General features: G+C 47.0%; 1 protein-coding gene across 10 annotated transcripts in view; it reads left to right on the forward strand.

Annotated features, from left to right (window-relative positions):
• SMARCD3 (SWI/SNF related BAF chromatin remodeling complex subunit D3) overlaps positions 1-20,185 on the forward strand; it is a 110,285-nt gene that overhangs the window by 23,051 nt on the left and 67,049 nt on the right. For 3 of the 10 annotated variants that reach the window (XM_087733611.1, XM_009463795.2, XM_087733602.1), the window contains exon 1: positions 12,525-12,709. The exons of the other annotated variants lie outside the window; for them this stretch is intronic. In XM_087733611.1, the coding sequence (XP_087589737.1) occupies positions 12,632-12,709 (78 nt within the window). In that variant the 5' untranslated portion in view covers positions 12,525-12,631. Of the gene's footprint in view, positions 1-12,524; positions 12,710-20,185 lie in introns of those variants that run through there. 10 annotated transcript variants of the gene reach the window in all.

The following is a 20,185-nucleotide window of genomic DNA, read 5'->3' on the forward strand; positions in this document are numbered from 1 at the left end:
GTCTTCCTTGCTCCAGACTTTCTTACTGGTCTCAGGAGCCTGCGATTCCTGATGGACAATCTTGCCAGTAAAGAAGGAGGCAAAGGCGGCATTCAGTACTTCAGTCTTTTCTGTGTTCTTTCTCAGCAAGTCCCCTTCCCCATTTAGCAGTAAGCCCACATTTTCCCATGTCTTTCTTTTGCTGCTGATGTACTTGTAAAAGCCTTTCTGTCTGCCCTTCATGCTTCTCGCCTTCTCGCTAGATTCAACTCCAGGTGGGCTTCTCTTATCCTAACCACGTCCCTGCATGCCTGGACAGTGTCTCTGTATTCCTCCTGGGTCACCTGTCCCTGCTTCTGCCTCCTGTATGCTTCCTTGTAATGTCTGAGCTCAGTCAGGAGCTCCTTGTTCATGCATGCAGGCCTCCTGCTGCTTTTGTTTGATTTCCTGTCTGTTGGGATGAACCAGTCGTGAATTTGGAGGAGGTGATCTTTGAAAATCAACCAGCTCTCCTGGAACCCTCTTCTTTCCAAGGCCATAACTCATAGGGTTCTTGCAGGCACATCCCTGAACAGGCCAAAGTCTGCTCTTCTGAAGTCTAGGGCTGCAATCCTGTTTTCTGCCCTGCTCCATCCTCTCATGTTCTTGAACTCCTCCATCTCAGGGTCCAGCCAAGGCTGCCCTGACCTTCACATTCCTGACCAGTTCTTCCTTGTTTATAAGAATAATGTCCAGCAGAGCACCTCTCCTTGTCTGCTCCTCAGTCACCTGTGTTAGGAATTCATCTTCAGTGTGTCCCAGAAGCCTCCTGGATTGCTTGTGCCCTGCTCTGTTATCCCTTCAGCAGATACTGGGGCGGTTAAAGTCTTCCATGAGGACCAGAGCCTATGAACATGAGGATTTCTCCTGCTGTCTGAGGTCTCATCTACTTTTTCCTCAGCAGGTGGTCTGTAGCAGAGACCCACCACAATGCTGCCTGTGTTGGTCTGCCTGCTAATTCTGACCCATAAGCTCTCAGCTGATTCACCGTTCATCCCAAGGTGGAGCTCCGTGCACTCCAGCTGCACTCTCAGCTAAAGGGCAACTCCCCCTCCTCACCTCCCCAAGAGCCTGTATCCATCCATCGCAGCACTCCAGTCGTCTGAGTTGTCAGCTACCTTAGAATTCAGTGCACGTTTAGGATGGGAAAGGAGTCGGAGAGAGCAGTACTAACAGTGCGTACACGATTGTGCAGCTTTCTGTGAGAAGAGAGAGGTGGTCTATTAGTCTAGGAGCAGATACTGCACTGTTGCTATAGGAATCAAGAGAATACGTCACACCTTCGTAAGTCTTAAGAGAGTGTCTTCTGTCCTCTAGCCAAAAGCAAATGACTGGAAGAGCATTTGCTTGATTCTTGCTCTCTCTCATGCTTTGCTGCAGGAAGGATCCTAACCAGTTTTATTTTGGGAGACTGCAACAGATTCAGAAGCTGAAAGACCATTAGCTATTTTAGTTATATGTGGTCCGTTCTTCACCAGCTGCCAGGCAGACCAGCCATTTTCTGAAGGTATTCTTCAGAGCTTTGTCTGGTTTGAAATGTCGGAGAACTGTGTCCCGTAAGCATGTAAGAGGGTTCACAGAATTGGTCCTTTGATAGATAACTGGAGTTAGCATACAAAGGCGGGAAATAGCGAAGAACAATGCTAAGCCTTAAAATAAGGCCATAACAAGGAGAGGGATGTAGGCTTGCAACTGATTCTTGATTAAATTCTTTGTCATAAGGAATGGTTGCGGCACTGTGGAAGAGGCAAGGCATCCTGGAGTTAAGTGGCATGATAAATGCATGGCAAAGCTGGCGTAGGGTGGGGTAAAATCAGCAGATGGATAAGACAGGGATGCAGAAGAAGCGGGCACTTTCTTACTCCTTTATTTGGCATTTTAGACAGTTTCAGAGCAAATTTTTGCCAGCAGCATTCCAAATGGATTTAATCAGAGTAAAAAAAGTATTTGCCGAGTTCAGAAAAGACAGAATTGCAGTGGTGAGATATGCAACGGCAGGAGCTTGACTGGGGAAAGGAAGGATCGACTCCAACAGCAGAAGGAGGTGGAGAAACTGAAAAAAAAAAAAAAAGGGTAACAGTTAAAATCAGCTAAGTGGAAGAGCTGTTATAGATCAGATGCAGTAGGAAAGGAATCAGTTACAGACAAAAGAAGCTTTTCTCAAGAGCAGAAACAGGACAAGCTTTTTCTTTTGTGTTGGAATTTTTTTTCCCAATATTCTGCTCCTCATATTTCTTATGGTTGGAATATTAGTGATTGACCTTCCATTACATAAACTTTTCACTAATTTTTTAAGTTTGCTTTATGCTTGTTTAGACTAGGTGAATATCCTACTCCAGATTAATATCCAAGATCTTAACTAAAGGAATTTAAAGAAATAATTTTCTAATTCTCCTGGTATCTCGGGCTTATAACTAGCAATTTAGAAAGCCTTTCTCTCTACAACCTTAGCAGAGGTTTATGTCTTATTATTTGGCATCATATTTATAACTAACATCCAGTGTTGCTGTATCGTATGTACATGTACTGGCTTGGTTGTAGCATCTGAGTGCTAAGGAATCTCTTTGAAGAATCAAGCATACTTACTTCCTGAGAGAGCAGGGTAGACAAAATCCCCCACAAGTATGTTGTTTCTATGGTTTCAAGTTGCAGGCTGGGTATAAATGGATCAGAAAACAGGTGCCAAGGATGGGGTGCACAGAGTAGAAATTCACAGAATCACAGAATGGTTTGGGTTGGAAGGGACCTTCAAGATCGTCTGGTTCCAACCCCCCTGCCATGGGCAGGGACACCTTCCACCAGACCAGGGTGCTCAAAGGCCCGTCCAACCTGGCCCTGAACACTGCCAGGGACGGGGCATCCCCAGCTTCTCTGGGCAGAAACGGCCATTCCAAATAAGCGTAGCTAGGCAGCTGGTGTGCCAAGTCCGCTGCCTGTCAGGATGACTAGCGCGCTCTCTGTTCCGTTGCGCTCTTTCTACTTCCATCTGTTAATTTAATTTGTAAACTGTAAAGGCCAGAGACTACATTGTTTTTATCTGTACCTCTTAGTACTCTCAGGCCCTAGAAACAACCGAGTACGAAGAATGGGAAGAACTGTGAAACGTGACAGACAATATGACATAAGGTACCACACATAGCTCTCTTCCCTCTCAGTTCACATCCACACACAAACACACCCCTCTGCTATTTGAGCTTTACCACTGTAAATTCTGTTTATTTTGCAAAGCGCTGAATGCCATAATGATTCAACTTATGTTTCTTCTGCCTATGTTTCTTCTACATGTGTTGTGAAGCCCATTTAACAAGTAACCTGTGCCACCACTTACGTGCCTTGTCGTTTAGACGTGCTTTCTTTCTGGGAGCATATGCAGTGTGTTACTGTGCACACTTACGACTTCATGGCCCCATTGCCAAGTGCAGTTTGTTGCTCTAAGCTGTGATCTGCCAGCCTGCTGGGCCTGTGCTATGGTGAGAGAGACAAGGAGACAAACCTCTGCATTGTGCTGGAGCCAGACGTTTTCCACTTTTGCAACACTCAGTTGCTCAAGAAGAGCCTCAGTTGAAAGCCTGTTGTCCAGCTGAAGCCTGAGTACTGTAATCATGTCTCTGTGTCATAAGTTGCTGTGTCTGGCATTTCATTATTCCTGTGATTTCATATATGTATTTATGTACTAGGTGAATGGAATGCTGAAAAGATTAGAAAACCATCTTACCTGCTGCTGCAGACACAGCACAGTTCTTTCACCGCAGGATTTTTCTTCTACCACCTGCTTACCTTTTCCAGCCTAAATCTGCTGTCTAACGTTTTAGGCCCATTTGATGATTTTTTTTTTTTTTTTTTTAATCCTCTCTCCTAACTGGCTGTGAAACTTCCCCCAAATCTTCTCATTTGAGGATTTAATCTACGTGTCTTTTACTTCCCTCTTTTAGATCTTTGAAGATGGTAAAACAATCTGGATATAACAACCATCCTTGGTGTCCTTAGTAGCTCCTTCCCTTCCACTTGTTTTTATCATTTGTTTATAACATTTTGTTTATAACCTTTCAGTATTCTTTATTTTTGCTGGCAATTTCATACAAATTATGTTCGTGTTAAGAACTTCAGGCATATCATAATGTTTTACTACATTGCATTTAAGTTACATTTGCCATTTCCCACTGGCTGCCATTTTCCAACGTCATTGATGTTTGCTGTAATTATGTACCGTTTGAGAGTAACTTTTGGGGGGGGTAATCTGCTTGGAATTGTTGTAATTATTCTGCCAAATAAAATAATTTAAAAAGACACTTGGCCTTGTCTGGCAATACAGTTTTTTTATGATCACTTGTTGCTCTCAGGTCCATTGTGCTCGGAGTCTGATGTGGTTTCATTCACCTATTAATTGTTCTGCTAGTTTAGTTGAAATGGGAGGTGGATTTATTAGACAGTCTATGCCAAGATTGTTCTGTTTTCCTTCTTTGGTTGTGTGCTTTCTCCAGTCTCCTAGTGCTTTCTAAGACAAACAGTTCTTATGTAGCTTTGCATGTTAATACATCCTTCAGTCAGTATTTACTTCTTATTGATTTGCTTAAACTATAGATACTTTTCAAATGATTTTCAGTGAGAACGGAATACAATTCCTAGCATTATTAATATTAATCAAAATGGGCTTTAAAAAAATACTTTTTCCTGATAAAGAAACAGGAAATCCTGTTGGTTTTCCTATAATACAGAAGGGCAGGAATACTCTAGACAGTTGCATTAGTGTGATCCTAAGTCCATGCAAGGCTCAAGAATGATTTTTGAAGGAGAAAACAACTGAGCATGAGGAGGATGTAGATGGTAGATGGGATAAAAAAGCAGCGTAAGTTTACTAACCTACTATCTTTCTCAGATAGCTAGTTTTCTACACAAAGGAAACTGTATGTTTTATTTATCTGACTTCACTGAAGCCTTTGATACAGTGCTATCTGAAAATTTAGTTGGGACTCAGAAGAGAGATAATAGAAGAATTGCAAGGTGGGTAGGGAGCTCAGTGAAGAAGACACAAAAGACACTGCAGGTTCTTCAGGATTTGCCTTGGGATTGACGTCATTTAATATTTTCAGTAATGCCCATGGCACAAAAATAGGAAGTGTAGCAATTAAATTTGTTGATGATGCAAAATAGACAGGTATCGTTGAAGCAGAATAAGTTTCATGGAAAGAACTGGATGATTCTGAAGACTACACAAATAGAAATCAGATGATACCTGATGACAGAACAGTGCATAGTCAGGCACTTAGGGACTTGTAACAGGAATCAGCACTGTAAGCTGGAGGCTTATCTAATGGCAGTGATTAAGGAGAAACAGCCCAGTACATTAGTCCACTTGCATGAGAACGTGGGGTTATCGCTGTCATTGGGGAAGGCAGTTGTGAACCTAGCCAAGTTTGGTAGAGATTTCTGCTGGCGAGAGAGTATTAACGCCACACCCCTCTGGAGACTATAGGTGGGGTTCTGTTTGCCCGTGTTTTAGACAGGTTGACTGGGACTGACATGGAAAAGGCTGATGGAATGATGAGGAACGGGCACTCCGTTTTAAGAGACCAAATAACAGTTTCACTTGTTTTGTCCGACAAGAGGAGGAGTGAGTGTGGGTATGACGGCTATGTATAAATGCTTCGAAGCATAAACATTAGACACAAAGAACCATTAAGGGCAATGTTGGTAAAAGAATAAATGAGAATAGCCAGATATACTAAAAGAAGATAGTCAGTCAAAGAACTTAGCAGCTGTCCCATAGGAATTCCAAGGTTTAAAGTGCTATGCAATAAATTCATGCTGAAGGGGTTACATGCAACATGGTTGCTATTGATTATACAGCAGTGGACTTGCTGATCCAGCAGTTCCCCCATCTGTGTTCTGGCAATGAGTGATAGCAGGTGAATCCTTTATGATGCTCTTACCAAACACACCCCAAAGCCACGGTTCTCATCACCAAGTATCACGAAGATATGTACACTTTTCGGACTGGGGGGCAGTAGATCTGTGGGTAGCTGTTGACAGGTCTTTTTCTCTGTTCCCCCAGGATTCCCCACCAAAAATTCCTCTATTTCCTTCACTTCTGAAAAAGAGAACTCCATACTCCCAACACAATCTCCTGTCTTCTCTGTTCTCCTTCCAGGACCAAAGTCTTCCCACTAACTTCTCATACTTTGTAGCTTTGCTTTGGCCTGTGGCTAGAAAATAAAAGGAGTATTGTAGACCGCTGCCTGTAGCACTCTGCTTCTTTGGTAAGAAGGTGTGAGAAGCCGTGCCCAGATGTCACTGCACAGGCTGTGGAATGTGGGTTTGGTGAGGGTGGAAGAGTGGCGGCAGAGGCGTAGTATGGCTAGACAGGTTACTATGAGGTCACACAGAATTGTGCAGAGTTGGGTAAAATACAAGTATGGTTGGTATCATGAGAATACTAAAGACAGTATTTTGCATCCTATAGTAGTACATATCTTTTGTCCATCTTTTGGCATCCCTGCTGTTGCCTTTGATTGCTTTTAAAATAATTAGGAGGTAAGTTTGTAATGATCTCTCTACCTCTGCAGAGTAACGTTTGGAACCTCTGGAGACAGAGCCAGATGATTTTCTTTGCCTTCATTTATTCTTTTTTGCCTTTATTTCAAGTCTTCTTTCTTTCTTTATGCGTGCTACAAATTGCTTATGGTGTTTCCTCATTGCAGATGGATTTTAAAAACAGTTAGTGGAAAGGCCTAACATAAAAAGGTAGGTCTATGAGACAGCGATGCAAGACGGTAGTTGAAGGTACGTGAGTCAAGGAGAGCAAAAAGCCACAGTGTAAAAGCTGTATGATTCTTGGGAAGTCTCAAGGATCACTGGCAGCAATCTGTGTATGCAGATTCCTTCTTCTTACATTGGTGTAGCAATCAGATGTGTATTTTTTCCAAAATAAAAAAATGAAGGGACCCTTTTTCATCGGTTTAAACTTGTTTGCATCAGATATGTGAAATCCGTCAGGGGAAACCACTCTGGATAGAAAAGCGCCTTATCTTTGTCTTATGACATTCCATACAGTTTCTGTAGGGAAATAAGGCAAAAGGAACCCCTGGGAATCAGCTAGTCCCTCGTCCTGCCCCGAGTCAGAACCTACACGGCCTACATCACTCGGGACAGATGCTTGTCTAACCTGTTCTTGAAAGACGTTTGGTGATGGAGATTCCCATCCTTGCTGGACAAACTATCCCAGAACATCTCTACTTTTACTGCTGTATTTTCCTTAATATCTAACATAAATCTTCCTGGGAGAAATTTTAATCCATTATTTCTTGTACTGCGTGTACGGGGAGCAGCTCTTCCCTGTATTTGCAGCAGCCTTTTGGATATCCGAAGACTGACATTTTCTCTTTTGGGGCTTTACAGTTCTTGTCACGCTTACTGTTCTCCCCTGAACCATCCTGATTTCTCCCACGCAGACTTTCTCTGATGCACAGAGCCCCAGACTGCAAAGGACAGTCTGGCTGAGACACCATCTATTCTTACCACAACAGAAGGATTACTTTGGAAGGGCTCCTCAACAATACTGGCAAAATTTAATTTTGCAGCCTCGGGGAAATGTTGAGCTGGGACTGCTTGTGCCCTGGAGAGAACAAGGGATGGGGAAGCAGCAGAGACAAAATGTGCAGGAGAAGAAGGAGAATCTAGAGTGTCGCCGTCACTGCTGCTGCTGCCACCAAGGGGGTGAGAGAAGTGGGGCAGCATTCAGTTACTGCTCTTCTGGTTTGGTTTTTTTTGTCTGCTTATTTTGTGTCAGTGTGGTACTGTTAACTCACATTCACTTTATGATCTATTACATCCCCAAATATTTTTTCTGGAAAAAAAAACCAAACGCCACCTCTTCAGCCAGTTGTTCTCTATCTTCTGTTTATATAGTTGTTGATTTCTATCTTGATGTGGAACCTCGCACTATTTCTGATGATGGCCTGTTTTTTCAAACCACATCTCCAGCTTCTCAGGATTTTAATTTTAATCGTCTCTCCTAGCACACCTGTAACCCCTCCAAACCAAATTTAATAAGCACGTTCTGTAGTCCATTATCCGTATTGTTAATGAGAATATTGAATAATTCTGAACTGAGGAACAAGTGGTCATTTCTTTATAATAGGCAGAGCCTTAGTCTTGGGATATTTTCATTTGTTTTTCAGTACATTTTCTATGCCATATTGCATCAATTCCAGAACTGTTGAGAATATTTTAAGTTTCAGTCAACAGAGCGCTGCTGACTTAAGTGAAAATTGGATGAGAGAAACCACACCTCTTTAAGGCAACCAGCACCTTCACGTACTTCTTTAATTACCTGCAGATCAGAAAGTTGAAAGCAGCTGCAAACCTGACCATCTTAGTTTAAAAATCTTAAAGGCTTGAATAATAGCGCAGAAGTGAAAACAAACCCCCCAAACTTGTGGGAGAACACGTGGCCTCTCAGAGCCCCAAGAGGAAAGGAAGAACGTCAGCCTTTCCTTGAAATAAAACGGGCTAGGAACAGAGCATAAAGTGAGCTGGAAGTGAGCAGTGGAGGCGTGAAAGGAGGCCCCAGGGCGTGCTCAGCCTCCAAGAACTGGTAAAGGAGCACAGGCGTTACAGAGTGAGTCCCACGCCGCTGGTACCTTCTAGACCAGCCGCGGCTGGGGGCTGCGGGGACACTTGTGGCGGTTGGGGAAGACTTGGGTTGAACCAGGCGCTTTTTTAAAGAACACAGACGCTTATTTTCTACACTTTTAAGAAAAAAACATGTAGGGAAAATAGAAAAAGAAACAATTTAAAATAAAATTACATGACTTTTCTCTTAATTTGGGAGAAGACATTCTTGCACCGCAACCGTCGCCCTTCTGTGCGAGGGCGTTGCGCACTAGTTGTCCTCGGCGGCATCGTGGCGAGTGGAAGCATCACAGGGAACAGGTTTCGTTCTGAACTAGGTGATGTTGGGCAAGTCACCTCCAGCCACTTGTACCTTATTTTCCACTTGCAAAACAAAAGAGCTACTTCTACTGATTTCTAAAGTGCTTGGAGAACTACAATATGCTAAGTAAGAGCTGAGTTTTATTATTACATGATATTTTTTTTTTACTTCTACTCATTCTGTCTATGTCTGCAGCGAGTCTGCTATTCCTTAATTTTCAAGTGGCTGACCTTGTAATTTGATGTTCTTTTGAGGAAATCTCTTTATATAACGCCTGTTCAGAACATCCAGACAGAATACAATACATACTGTATGGTATTCAGTTGAAATTCAGCACCGCTTCATAGGATACCCCCTGCTTCAGAACGTAATAGAGAGGCCAGCTGCTGATGGCGATGGCAGCAACTGCAGCTTATGGCTTTATCTAGTATTTTTATTTAGCGCTGACCGCCGCCGCAGCGGGGCGCGGGGCCCCCTCCGCTGCCGCGCGGGGGGAAGCCCGGGGCGAGCTCTGCGGCCAGCGCGGGGCGAGCTCTCGGCCAGCGCGGGGCGAGCTCTGCGGCCAGCCCGGGGCGAGCTCTCGGCCAGCGCGGGGCGAGCTCTCGGCCAGCCCGGGGCGAGCTCTGCGGCCAGCGCGGGGCTCGGCGCCGCTCGCCGCGTCCTCCGGCTGCCGCCGGGCACCAGTTTGCTATCACGGGAACGGCAAAACGTCTGCGAAGCGCCCCGTTTGCTTTGTCTTCCACCTCCAGCCCGGCAAGCCCGGCATCAGCGGCGCCTCGCCGGGAACGTCTCCCGGCGGGGGGCGGCCAGCGGCGCCGAGCCCCGCGGCCCGGCCCGGCTCTGCCCGCGCGGCCCCGAGCCCCGGCGGGGGCGCGGACGGGCGCAGCCGACCCCCGGCCCGAGCAGCGCCGCCGCCCGCCCCCACCGCGACACTGTCTCGCCCCGCAGCCCTCCCCGCACACCGGCCTCCGCCGGGCGGGGCCAGCCCCGGTCCTGAGGGCGCCGGCCCGGGCGGGCGCGGCGCGGAAGGGGTTAAGGCGGCTCCCGCCCGCGCGTCCGGCCGTCCCCGCCCGCGCGTCCCCCGCTAGGCCACGGCTGACCTTCACGGGAGCCGCGCCGGGCATGCGCGCCGCCGCGCTCGGGGCCCGCGGGGAGCTGCGGGCGGCCCGCTTCGCCGCGGTGCGGTGCGGTGCGGTGCGGTGCGGTGCGGTTCGGCCGGGCCCGGGGCGGGCGGCACGGCCCCCGCCCGCCCGCTAGCGGCGCGCCCGGGACCGCGGCTGGCGCACGCCCTGCCCGTGCCGGGCGCGCCGTTGCCATTCGGTGCCGCTGGTGCTGGCGGAGGAGCGCGGGGGGACGCGAGGGGGGACTGCGCGCCGCGCCGCCGCCTGGAGCCGCGCCCCGCCGCCGCCGGCCCCTGCCCTCTCGGCGGCGCCGTGTGCGCGGGCAGGGCCCGGGCCGCTCCGCGGGCCGGGCGGTGCCGGGGAGCGGGGCTGCCGCGGCTGCCGGCGGCTGCTGGCCGGGAGCCTCCTCCGGCGAGCCGCTGCGGCCCGAGCGGGCCGCCAGAGTCTCGTTCGTGCCATTTTGCGCAGTGAGGGCGGCTGCACGGTTCCCCTTAAGGAATGGGAATGGGGATGGGAATGGGAACACCTGCGCAGGCCTGGGTCGGCAGCCCCACTGCAGGGACAGCGGGGGCTTCTGCGGCAAGCGCAGGAGCCACCGGTCAGCGTGGTCGCTGAAGAAAACGCGTGTTGTCTTGCCGGAGCAGGGAGAGGGCTCACAAGATGGGAGCCAACATTCCTGCGTACTTCTGGGATCTGAAAAAAAAATTGCAGATGCAGGCCCAATGCCGCCTTGCCAGGCGTGCTGACACCTAGAGTCGTAGGTTCATTTAGGTTGGAAAAGACCCTTAAGATCGAGTCCAACCGTTAACCTGACACTACCAAGTCCACCAGACACGACGCAGTCTGGTTGCAGATTGCACGTGCCTTTAGTTCAGGTCAGCTAGAACCTCAGGAATAGTTTAGGCACTGAATAAGGCCATGACGCTTCGCTTGGCACGTTCCTTCGGAGGGACTGAGAGGGGGAGGGGGAACGGATAGCAATGCCCACCCCCCCGAAATTCCTGCGATTCCTATGGCTATTGCCGCGCAGTAGCGCTTGGATTGGGGTCACCCTAAAAATCACTGGAGGTTGTTGCCTTCGTTCCCACGTGCAAAAGGCCGTATGATCCTCAGAGCTTGCTCTTCGCTGCTGGCTAATGCAGTATCTCTTCTGTGCTTGTTTTTATTACTGGTTGAGGGCAGAAATTTATTTGTTTCAGATCTGATTCTCTTCTGCGTGCAGTCTTGCCAGAAAATTCACAGCCCCTAGACAAGAATTTCAAGCAGAGGAATAGAATAAACCTCTCTCGTAACCTGGCAACATCTTGTCTATTGCTGTGTTAGGCAAACTGGGAAACGTCAGCCCCTTGCAAGCTGCAGACACACAAGGAGCTGTCAGTAAGCAGATCGGTGCCCCAGGCCACTGCTGCCTGCTCTGCCATTACGGAGGAGCCTGCACCGCTCCTCGCAGAATGGCCGCCGCGCTGCCAGCGCCTGGCGCTGCGTGAGCTGATGGCCGCCCGGGACCGCTGCAGCAGCAGGCGGGTGCGGAGGGGGTGGTCTGCCGCTTTCTGCCCCCTTCCCCTGGGTGGCAGGTGGGCTCCTTGCTCCCAGCGGTGTCCCGGGATGACGCGCGTTGTCGCGCAGGGCTTTGTGTGATAAGCAGCGAGCTGCTGATGTCTCGCGGCAGCTGCGGTGTTAATAATTTGTCTGCGTCTGTCAATCACCCGGGGTCTCTAATGGATCCGTCACAGTGGTACCAAAGCATCCTGAGGGCGGTCACCCGCCAGAGAGGCTGTGGGCGGCTGGGAGCGTGGAAGCCAGTCGGGCGTTGTGCAGTCGCCATGCTGCCCCCCGCCCCCTTCCTCCCGCTGTTCTCACACTCTTTCTTTCCCCTCGCTCTCACACGCTGTCCCTCCCTGTTCCCAGCTTTCTGCCTCCTGCTGTTTCTCTCCCTTGTCCAAAGGGGTTAGTTCTCAGTCTCACATGCTGGAAATGCTGCCAGTGAATGTTTCTGTGTGCTGCCTGCCAGGTCCCTGGGGAAAAGGCCTGGAAATGCAGTGCAGGAGGAGCAGTGGGAGCAAGGGAAAACCATTGTTTCTCACTGCTCTCCTGCTGCATTTTCTAATGGGAAAACGCTCTCTGTGCGGTATTGAGTTTTATTTCACTGCTGAAGTTGCCCCCTCCCCCTTCCCCCTTGCCCCAGAATTTACCATCCCCTGGTGCAGAGGAGGAGAGGCTGCAGCACTGCTACGGAAAAGCTGAGACGTGTTTTCAGTTTGCCTCCTGCTTATCTCTGCTGTTTGGACAGAGGGGTTTAAAAAGCTGGATTTTCTGTCCCTGCAGAGTAAACACACAGAACCCGGCAGCACAAACTATTTCTGGCTTATCAGTGGAGGAATGCAGCAGCTGAGGCTTCGCGCGAGTGGGCCGTCAGGAAGGCCCTGAAGGGGCCCCCTCCCCACTCCGCGCTATTAGAAGTGTGAGAGCCCAGCAGGACTCAGAGGGGAGAGTTGGAGAAAAAGGCAGAAAAGGGAAAGAAAGAGGAAGAGAGAGAGTGAGAGAGGCTGAGCAGACCCTGATGGCTACAGACGAAGTTACAGGAGGGGCTCGCAAAGCTACGAAAAGCAAACTTTTTGAGTTTCTGGTCCATGGGGTGGTGAGTCGGGAAAGTTAGTGAGCTGGCTGGCTCTAAATAGAGGGATGAGTGGAAACTGGAGGCTCTGTGCTGGGCTGGATCGGCTCCTGCAGTGTGCTCCTGGGGCGCTGGTAACTGCCGTGCCAGAGGAGCACCGGGGTCTGTAAAGCCCCCAGAATATGCACTGATTCATTGATAATAGAGGCTTGTGTCTGGGGGGATGTGTGCTGTGATTTTTGCTTTGATTCTCCATGAACGGTGAATAGTGTGCTTTTGAGCCTGATCATGGTGCAGAAACTGCACTGGATCTGACCCAAATGGGCTTGTAGGACACTTTGTTCTGTAATCAAACTTGTGTTTTGAAAAACAATTCTGATGAAAGCCTGATGAAGCCTTGTGGTACTGCCTCTGGTTCTTGTCTCCAGTCTTGGCTCTTGTGTATCCTCTGGCTACTTAACAGGTGACTTTCAGGGGCTTGAAGAGATTAGCTCTGCAGATCTGTAACAGTCGATGGGAACTCACCCACGAGAGAATTTCAGGGTGCCATGCTTAATTAAAGCAATCCTTCAGGTCTTTAAAAATTTTCCAGCTTTTGTTTAAGAATCAGGTCTTCGATCTCCATTTAAGGGGAAATGCTAACCCTGTTTTGCTGCCATTGGAAACGATGTTCTTTAAATGACTCTCTAGTGATTGAGAGCATTCACCATTTATAACATTTGGATTTCTTGTTTGATACACATTTAACAACAATAAGACTGTTAAAGAGCCCCGAGGAATGCAGATATTGCTTGGACACCGATAGTCCCGAGTGTTTTCTCTCTTGAGGATTCTGGCACCTCCGGCGACACCTTTTTGAAGACATCACGTGGGGGCTCTTGTGCGAAGATCACAGCAATCTGTGGAGCTCCCGGCAGGCTCCTAAGTTGTCTCCATAATTTGGGCTTCCTCTAGATGCGTAGGATCTAGCGCGTGTCCTGCAGATCCTGGATATGGCGGGACTTGCAAGGCTAAGGACTTTCAGGTGGCATGCTGTGCTTGTGAGAACAGAGAAGAGGTGATGTGGTGCCAGCGCACAGGAGCAGCCTGTTGCGAGGCTGGCGGATGTGCAGGGATGACTGCCGAGCAGGTGGCAGGTCTGTGGCAGTGGTTTTGTTGTGGACGTGTGCGTTCATTAAGGTAGTCTGCCTCTGCAGGGTTATGGCTGGGCAGAACCATAGGCAAGTTGGGAGGGGTGGGCATACGGGATGCTTTTGCCTTTCCAAGGTTTCTGTTGGCATTTCCACACCAGTGGTCTTCCTTTAGTATCAAGAAGAGTGGCAAAAAGAGTTATGTGAATTTGCTTCTTCTGCATCTAGATGAACTTCATGTGAAAGCAGCATGCTAGCCTCTTAAGCATGGGAATTTTTAATTTATACCAGAATGAACGTGGCAGAACTCATTTCCATTACTTATTTGGATGCTAGAAAAGTCTGTCTTTTCTGCCCTGGGAGTTTTGCCACTAGTGGCATCTTACTTGAATATTTGCGTTTGCCTGGAACATCTGCATTTGTTTGTCATCTTCCTGCTACTTGTTAGAGAGGCTTGGGCTGCTTCTCCGTTACGCTGTTGCCTGAACACCTCAGGTATGACCGTCTCCTTTCCTCCATGATGATCTCCTTTAGTTCTGCTTCTGCTTCCTTGTTTGTTCTTTCCTTTAGTTTCTTCCTCATCTCAGGTTCATTTTGATCAGAACACAGGTTATGGTAGTCAGTCTTCCATTACTTAAAAAAGATAAAAAAGTTATAGCTTCATTTTATCTCTTCAGGTCCTGTATCCTACCAGATAAGAGAGTGTGCCATCACAGCCAGTACCTTGAGGTTACATATCGCTGGCTATTGAGTTTTATTACCATCCATAGTGTGTCAGCATCTGAATTAACTCCTTGAAAAACCAAGTTACGTAGCAAACTTTACTGGAATTCCTTGGAGTCAGATTCTACTCTAATTTCAGTGAAAAGTCTCCTCTTCAAATTACTTATTTTTTATTTTATCTGTGATAATATTGTTTGATTTGGTTATTGCATGCTTCTCCCCCCCCCCCCCCCCCCAATGGGGAGAATTAAATAGAGGTAGAATGTTGTAAGAAAATTTTTTGCTATGTGAACGCTTAAATGAACAGGATAATTTTGTAGTATTTCCTAAGGGCAGTTAGCTTTTGGATTCACTTGATCTTTCTGGAAGCATATGTTCCTTTGCTAAGGTCACTTCGCCCTTTGCTCTTGTGCACTTGATCTTGCCTTTGTTCTTTTCCATATTGCCAGCGTAGAAGATGTCTTCTTCCTTGTTTTTCCCAGTCAAAATAGGATACTTCCGAAAGGCGAAGTCTCTTGATGGTTAAAAATCTCAAGTGCGATACTTCATTCTTCTCCTGCTTGAGTTCTTGATAGTTTGTTACACCTCTGGTTAGCGGTTCTTCTTTTAAAGAGGTTAGATTTCTTTCAGTTATTTATTTTTACAATTCTTTTACTCCTGTTTCATCAGGGTCTTGTACATTGTTTTTGTGGGAAGAGAGAATTTTTTTTTTTTCTCCAAAGGCTTCATCCTTTATTTTGTCCTTTTTTTTATTCCTCTCTGCTCCATTTCTAGCACTTTTATGGATAAATATGGCTTTAATGACCACGTTGATGTTGATTTATCTCGTTATTGATGCATTTTCTACTGTCCAGTAGTATGTTTCAGGCTGTCTTTATGACATCTCCCTCCGGGTGTCCAGCTGTTGCCTTAAATTTTGTTGACCCAAACCAAGTTATTAATCTTCCTGCAGGCCATTCCTTTTCTCAGTTTCTTCTATCCTCTAGACCCTATCATAGCCTCCCTGCTGGCTGGAGCCCTTCAGTAGATGTTACCTGTGTCTCCCTTTTTTTTTTTTTTTTTTTTTCTGTCTTTCATTTTTTTCTTACTCAAACAGGTATCTTCCCATATAGCCTTGAGAAGGTCCATGGTGCAGATCTTGTCAAAGCCCTTGTCCAGACATCTGTCCTCTTGTGACTTAGTTGCAGCAATCGTCTTCTCTTTGGTGCCTTGTACTGTCGACCTTGCCTGTGTCATCTTCACACAAGAAGCTGCTGAGAGGTTCGTTTTCTTGTCCTGTTGTTCTGACCTTTTTAATATGCTTCTGTGTCCTTTTTCTATTCCCACTTTGTCTTCCTTCCAAAACCAATCTTCTTGCCTTTTATACACAAGATACACCTATAAAGGTCTATGTCCTTTTCTTAACTATCGAGTCATATCTGTATTTACAATATACTTGCTGCCAGTTCAAATCACCTTCTTTGTCCCATAGTGATCTTGTTCTTTGTCCTCTGTGCTGTGCTTAGGAAGCTCTTCCTGTTAATATACGTCCTTATCCATATTTATTTTCTGCTAATAGGTGTTTTTTCATAGTTCCTGCTAATCTCTACAGTTTAATATTAGTTATACGTCAAGACTGCTAATTTATACAAACCCATGTATATCACTTATGTGACTCCTTTGCTTATCCTCAGTCGTCTTATTGTCTGGTTACCTACCTCCCAAATCCAGTCATAGAATTTTATGGTAAGTACAGAAACTGTGTTATATGAAACCGCATTTAGTACAGTGAAAGAAGGGTCTCAAAGCATGCCATCATGTAAACAAACATTTAATATCGTGATAAATAGCTCATTGCCAATGTTAAAACAGACAAAAAGACAGGCCTGGTGCCCCAAAGATGTGTATGGAGTGTCTAATAGATTTATCAGTGATCTGGAAAAGGGGATGAGCGATGAATTTCATAAACAAATTTTGCATCTCCTCATACATTGCTGGGTTTTAAATGAACTGTAACCATTCAGGAGGAAGGCTTGCACGTCACTGTGAGCTGCCTCGTGTGTAGCAGCAGCCACTGCTACTAGGAAAGCAAGTAATCTGTTAGCCTGGTCAAGAAATGGGGCAGAGAATTATACAGAACCAATTGTAAATCCGTGGCTTATACTTACAAGAATATTTTTCTGATTTGGGTCATCTGCATGACTAACAAACAAAAAGAGTGACTGAGAGGGCAGGAGTAGTGGGAGGCCTGTGAAGACTTCATCAATAAGAGAAAAAATGGGGTTTTTTTGTTTATTTATAATATCTAAGGATGGAGACTGATTAGGGAAGTTGTAAAATCTCTGTCACTGGAGGCTCTTAGATGTTTACTTCTTTAATCAGTGCCTATCAAAGATGATGGAGATACTGGTGATACCTCTTTGAGATGAGGAAGGACTGGATGACCTCGAGGACTCATATTTCAGTATATTATAAAAATTATATTTGTTTTATTAGAATGGGAAGAACTAAAGATATTCTCCCCAAATGGAATGGCGATCTGTTCTGAGTGGATCAAAGTGATTGTTTCTTCCAGCCAGTCATCAGTTTGTAGAGGTCACTACTAGGAGTAGCGAGGTGAGGAGAATATTAGGTTTGAAAAAAGTAGAACTTTGCTAATGAAAAATATCCCACTAATTTTTATATTATCATGGATATAAATACTATTTTGTCAGAGCATAAATCAGCTAACACTAGAAAGGCTAGAAAAGAGCCTCATGAACTGTTGGTTTTGGACAGTTTGTTCTACTTCCCTAACACAGGGCTGTCTGCATGGTTCTCCGCGCTGGAACATTGTCAGGGGTCCTGGAACGGGGTCACTGGTTTGCCGCATATGTATTCCCTGGTGTGTTAAACAAGGAGATGTTTGGGGTGAGTTAGGGCAGCCTGGAGAAATCAAGGGACCAGTGAAGAAATCTCATTGGAAAGGTACTTGCAGAAGACTGGTAGAGTGAAAACATTGTACAGTGTTCAATCGTGTAACTAAGCTGCCAGCACAAACTGAAGGTTTCTCCTTTCCTAGCCCTGGCCTAATTGCAGGCTAACAAATACAGAAAAGTTCACATGTAATTAAGAAAAGAAAATCATATTAATTCTAGCTAGGGCTTTAATAGAGGTCAATGTGATTTTAGGCAATATGGGCTTGTTAAACAAATTTGAACTGGTCATTGAGAACACTCGGATTTGCTGATGAATGTTGGTGCACAGATGTAATTGATCTGTGAGATGTTTGAATTGCTCTTCTGTTTTTTAAAAAAGAACTACTGTGGGAATATGAACCAACTACCTGACCAACCTAGTGGCCTTCTATGATGGAGCAACTACATCAGTGGGCGAGGGAAGAGCTACGGATGTCATCTGTCTGGACTTCCGTAAGGCCTTTGACACGGTCCCCCACAACATCCTCCTCTCTAAATTGGAAAGAGCTGGATTTGATGGGTGGACTGTTCAGTGGATAAGGAATTGACTGGATTGTCACATCCAGCGGGTGGTGGTCAACGGCTCAATGTCCAGATGGAGATCAGTGATGAGTGGTGTCCCTCAGGGGTCCATACTGAGGCCAGCGCTGTTCAATATCTTCATCAGTGACACAGAGAGCGGGATCGAGTGCACCCTCAGCAAGTTTGCAGATGGCACCAAGCTGAGCAGTGCAGTCGACACGCCTGAGGGATGGCATCCAGAGGGACCTGGGCAGGCTGGAGAAGTGGGCCTGTGTGAACCTCATGAGGTTGAACAAGGACAAGGGCAGGGTCCTGCACTTGGGTTGGGGCAATCCCCGGCATCAGCACAGGCTGGGGGATGGAGGGATGGAGAGCAGCCCTGCCGAGAAGGACTTGGGGGTGCTGATAGATGAAAAGCTGGACACGAGCCGGCAATGTGCGCTCGCAGCCCAGCAAGCCAAGCGTCTGCTGGGCTGCATCCCCCGCAGCGTGGGCAGCGGGGCGAGGGAGGGGATTCTGCCCTCTGCTCCGCTCTGGGGAGACCCCCCTGGAGCCCCGCGTCCAGCTCGGGGGTCCTCAGCACGGGAAGGACATGGAGCTGTTGGAGCGGGGCCAGGGGAGGGCCACAAAAATGATCAGAGGGCTGGAGCACCTCTCTTACGAGGACAGGCTGAAAGAGCTGTTGTTCAGCCTGGAGAAGAGAAGGCTGCGGGGAGACCTTATTGTGGTCTTTCAGTACTTAAAGGGGGCTTATAAGAAAGATGGGGACAGCTTGTTTAGCAGGGCCTGTAGCATTAGGACAAGTGGTGATGGTTTTAAACTAAAAGAGGGTAGATTCAGACTAGATATAAGGAAGAAATTTTTTACACTGAGGGTGGTGAGACAGTGGCCCAGGTTGCCCAGAGAGGTGGTGGATGCCCCATCCCTGGACACATTCAAGGCCAGGCTGGATGGGGCTCTGAGCAACCTGATCTGGTTGTAGATGTCCCCGCCAATTGCAGGGGGGATGGACCAGGTGACCTTTAAAGGTCCCTTCCATCCCAAAGCATTCTATGATTCTATGAACCAGTCACACTGGATCATTTAGCCCAGTGTCCCCAGTTGCAGGGAGCAGCAGGAGACTGCATGGAAGTGTAGGAACAAGGCAAAAACCTAGTGACGCTTCATGCAAATACTGTGCGCTTTGTGGCTCTGGAGCTTTCTGACCCAAAGCTGCTCTCTGTTTGTAGTACCTCTATGGATTTTATTTATGTAGGTTAGTCCACTGATGTCTTCCTGAACCCATATAAACTTCTAGCATTCACAGTATTCCGTGTCAGGAATTTTTGCAGCTTATCTTAGGTGAAGAAGTACCTGGTCCTGCCATCTGCTAGCTGTTGTCTAATACTCGTAAGGGAAGAGACAGTGAGCTCTTGATCAGCCTCCTCTCTCCGTGCTAGTCATGATGTTGCGGAGCTCTGTTGTTAGCTCTCCCCTCCCAAAGCCATCCTTTTTACAGCGCCAAGAGGCGCATTCTGGTAGTTCTTCACACAAAATCCATTCCGTACATTATATCACAGTAGTGGATATGATCAGATCTACTAAAACAAGCAAGCTGATGGAACTCCAAGGTGGTGTACAGGGTTTGTTAGTTCCAGTTCCAAAGACTTCCTTTTTCTTTCTTGGTTGCATCCAAGTGCTTCGTTCGAAGTTTGGTGTCAGATTATTCTGAGCTGTGAATGGACACGCGTGAAATAGAAAGGTGGTCGCTGAACTTGGTCTCAAGTTACAATTCACAGTTCTGCAAATGTGATGTTTTCTAAGTTAAAGATTTTTGGATTGTCCTGAACATTATTTAAAAAGGGGTGGAAGCTGGAACACTTGGAGCCTGATTCTAGGGTGTGAGAGCTTTTGGGGAATGGAGGAAGGTGAATTATGGCAGGCAAGCAAGAACAACTGGAATACTGATGTTTCTGCTTAGTAAATCTCTAAAAGATTCATAGACATTAAAAAAAGGATCTCAAATAAGTAACATCTGTAGTTAGAGGAGAGGAGAGAAGCCGTCTACCACTTTTTTCCTTGTACTTCTAAGAGTCCATTTTGAAACAGCACATTCAGTTCGGAAACCATTTGTGCAGTGAGAAACCTGTTGCCATCAGACCATATCAGTCTAATCTAAATTTCTTAACTGTTCCAGATACTTCTAGTGA

The sequence above is a fragment of the Nipponia nippon genome, unplaced genomic scaffold (genome assembly GCF_047370975.1).
Source record: "Nipponia nippon isolate SJK-2023a ecotype South Korea unplaced genomic scaffold, ASM4737097v1 scaffold_1, whole genome shotgun sequence".
Taxonomy (NCBI): Eukaryota; Metazoa; Chordata; class Aves; order Pelecaniformes; family Threskiornithidae; genus Nipponia; species Nipponia nippon.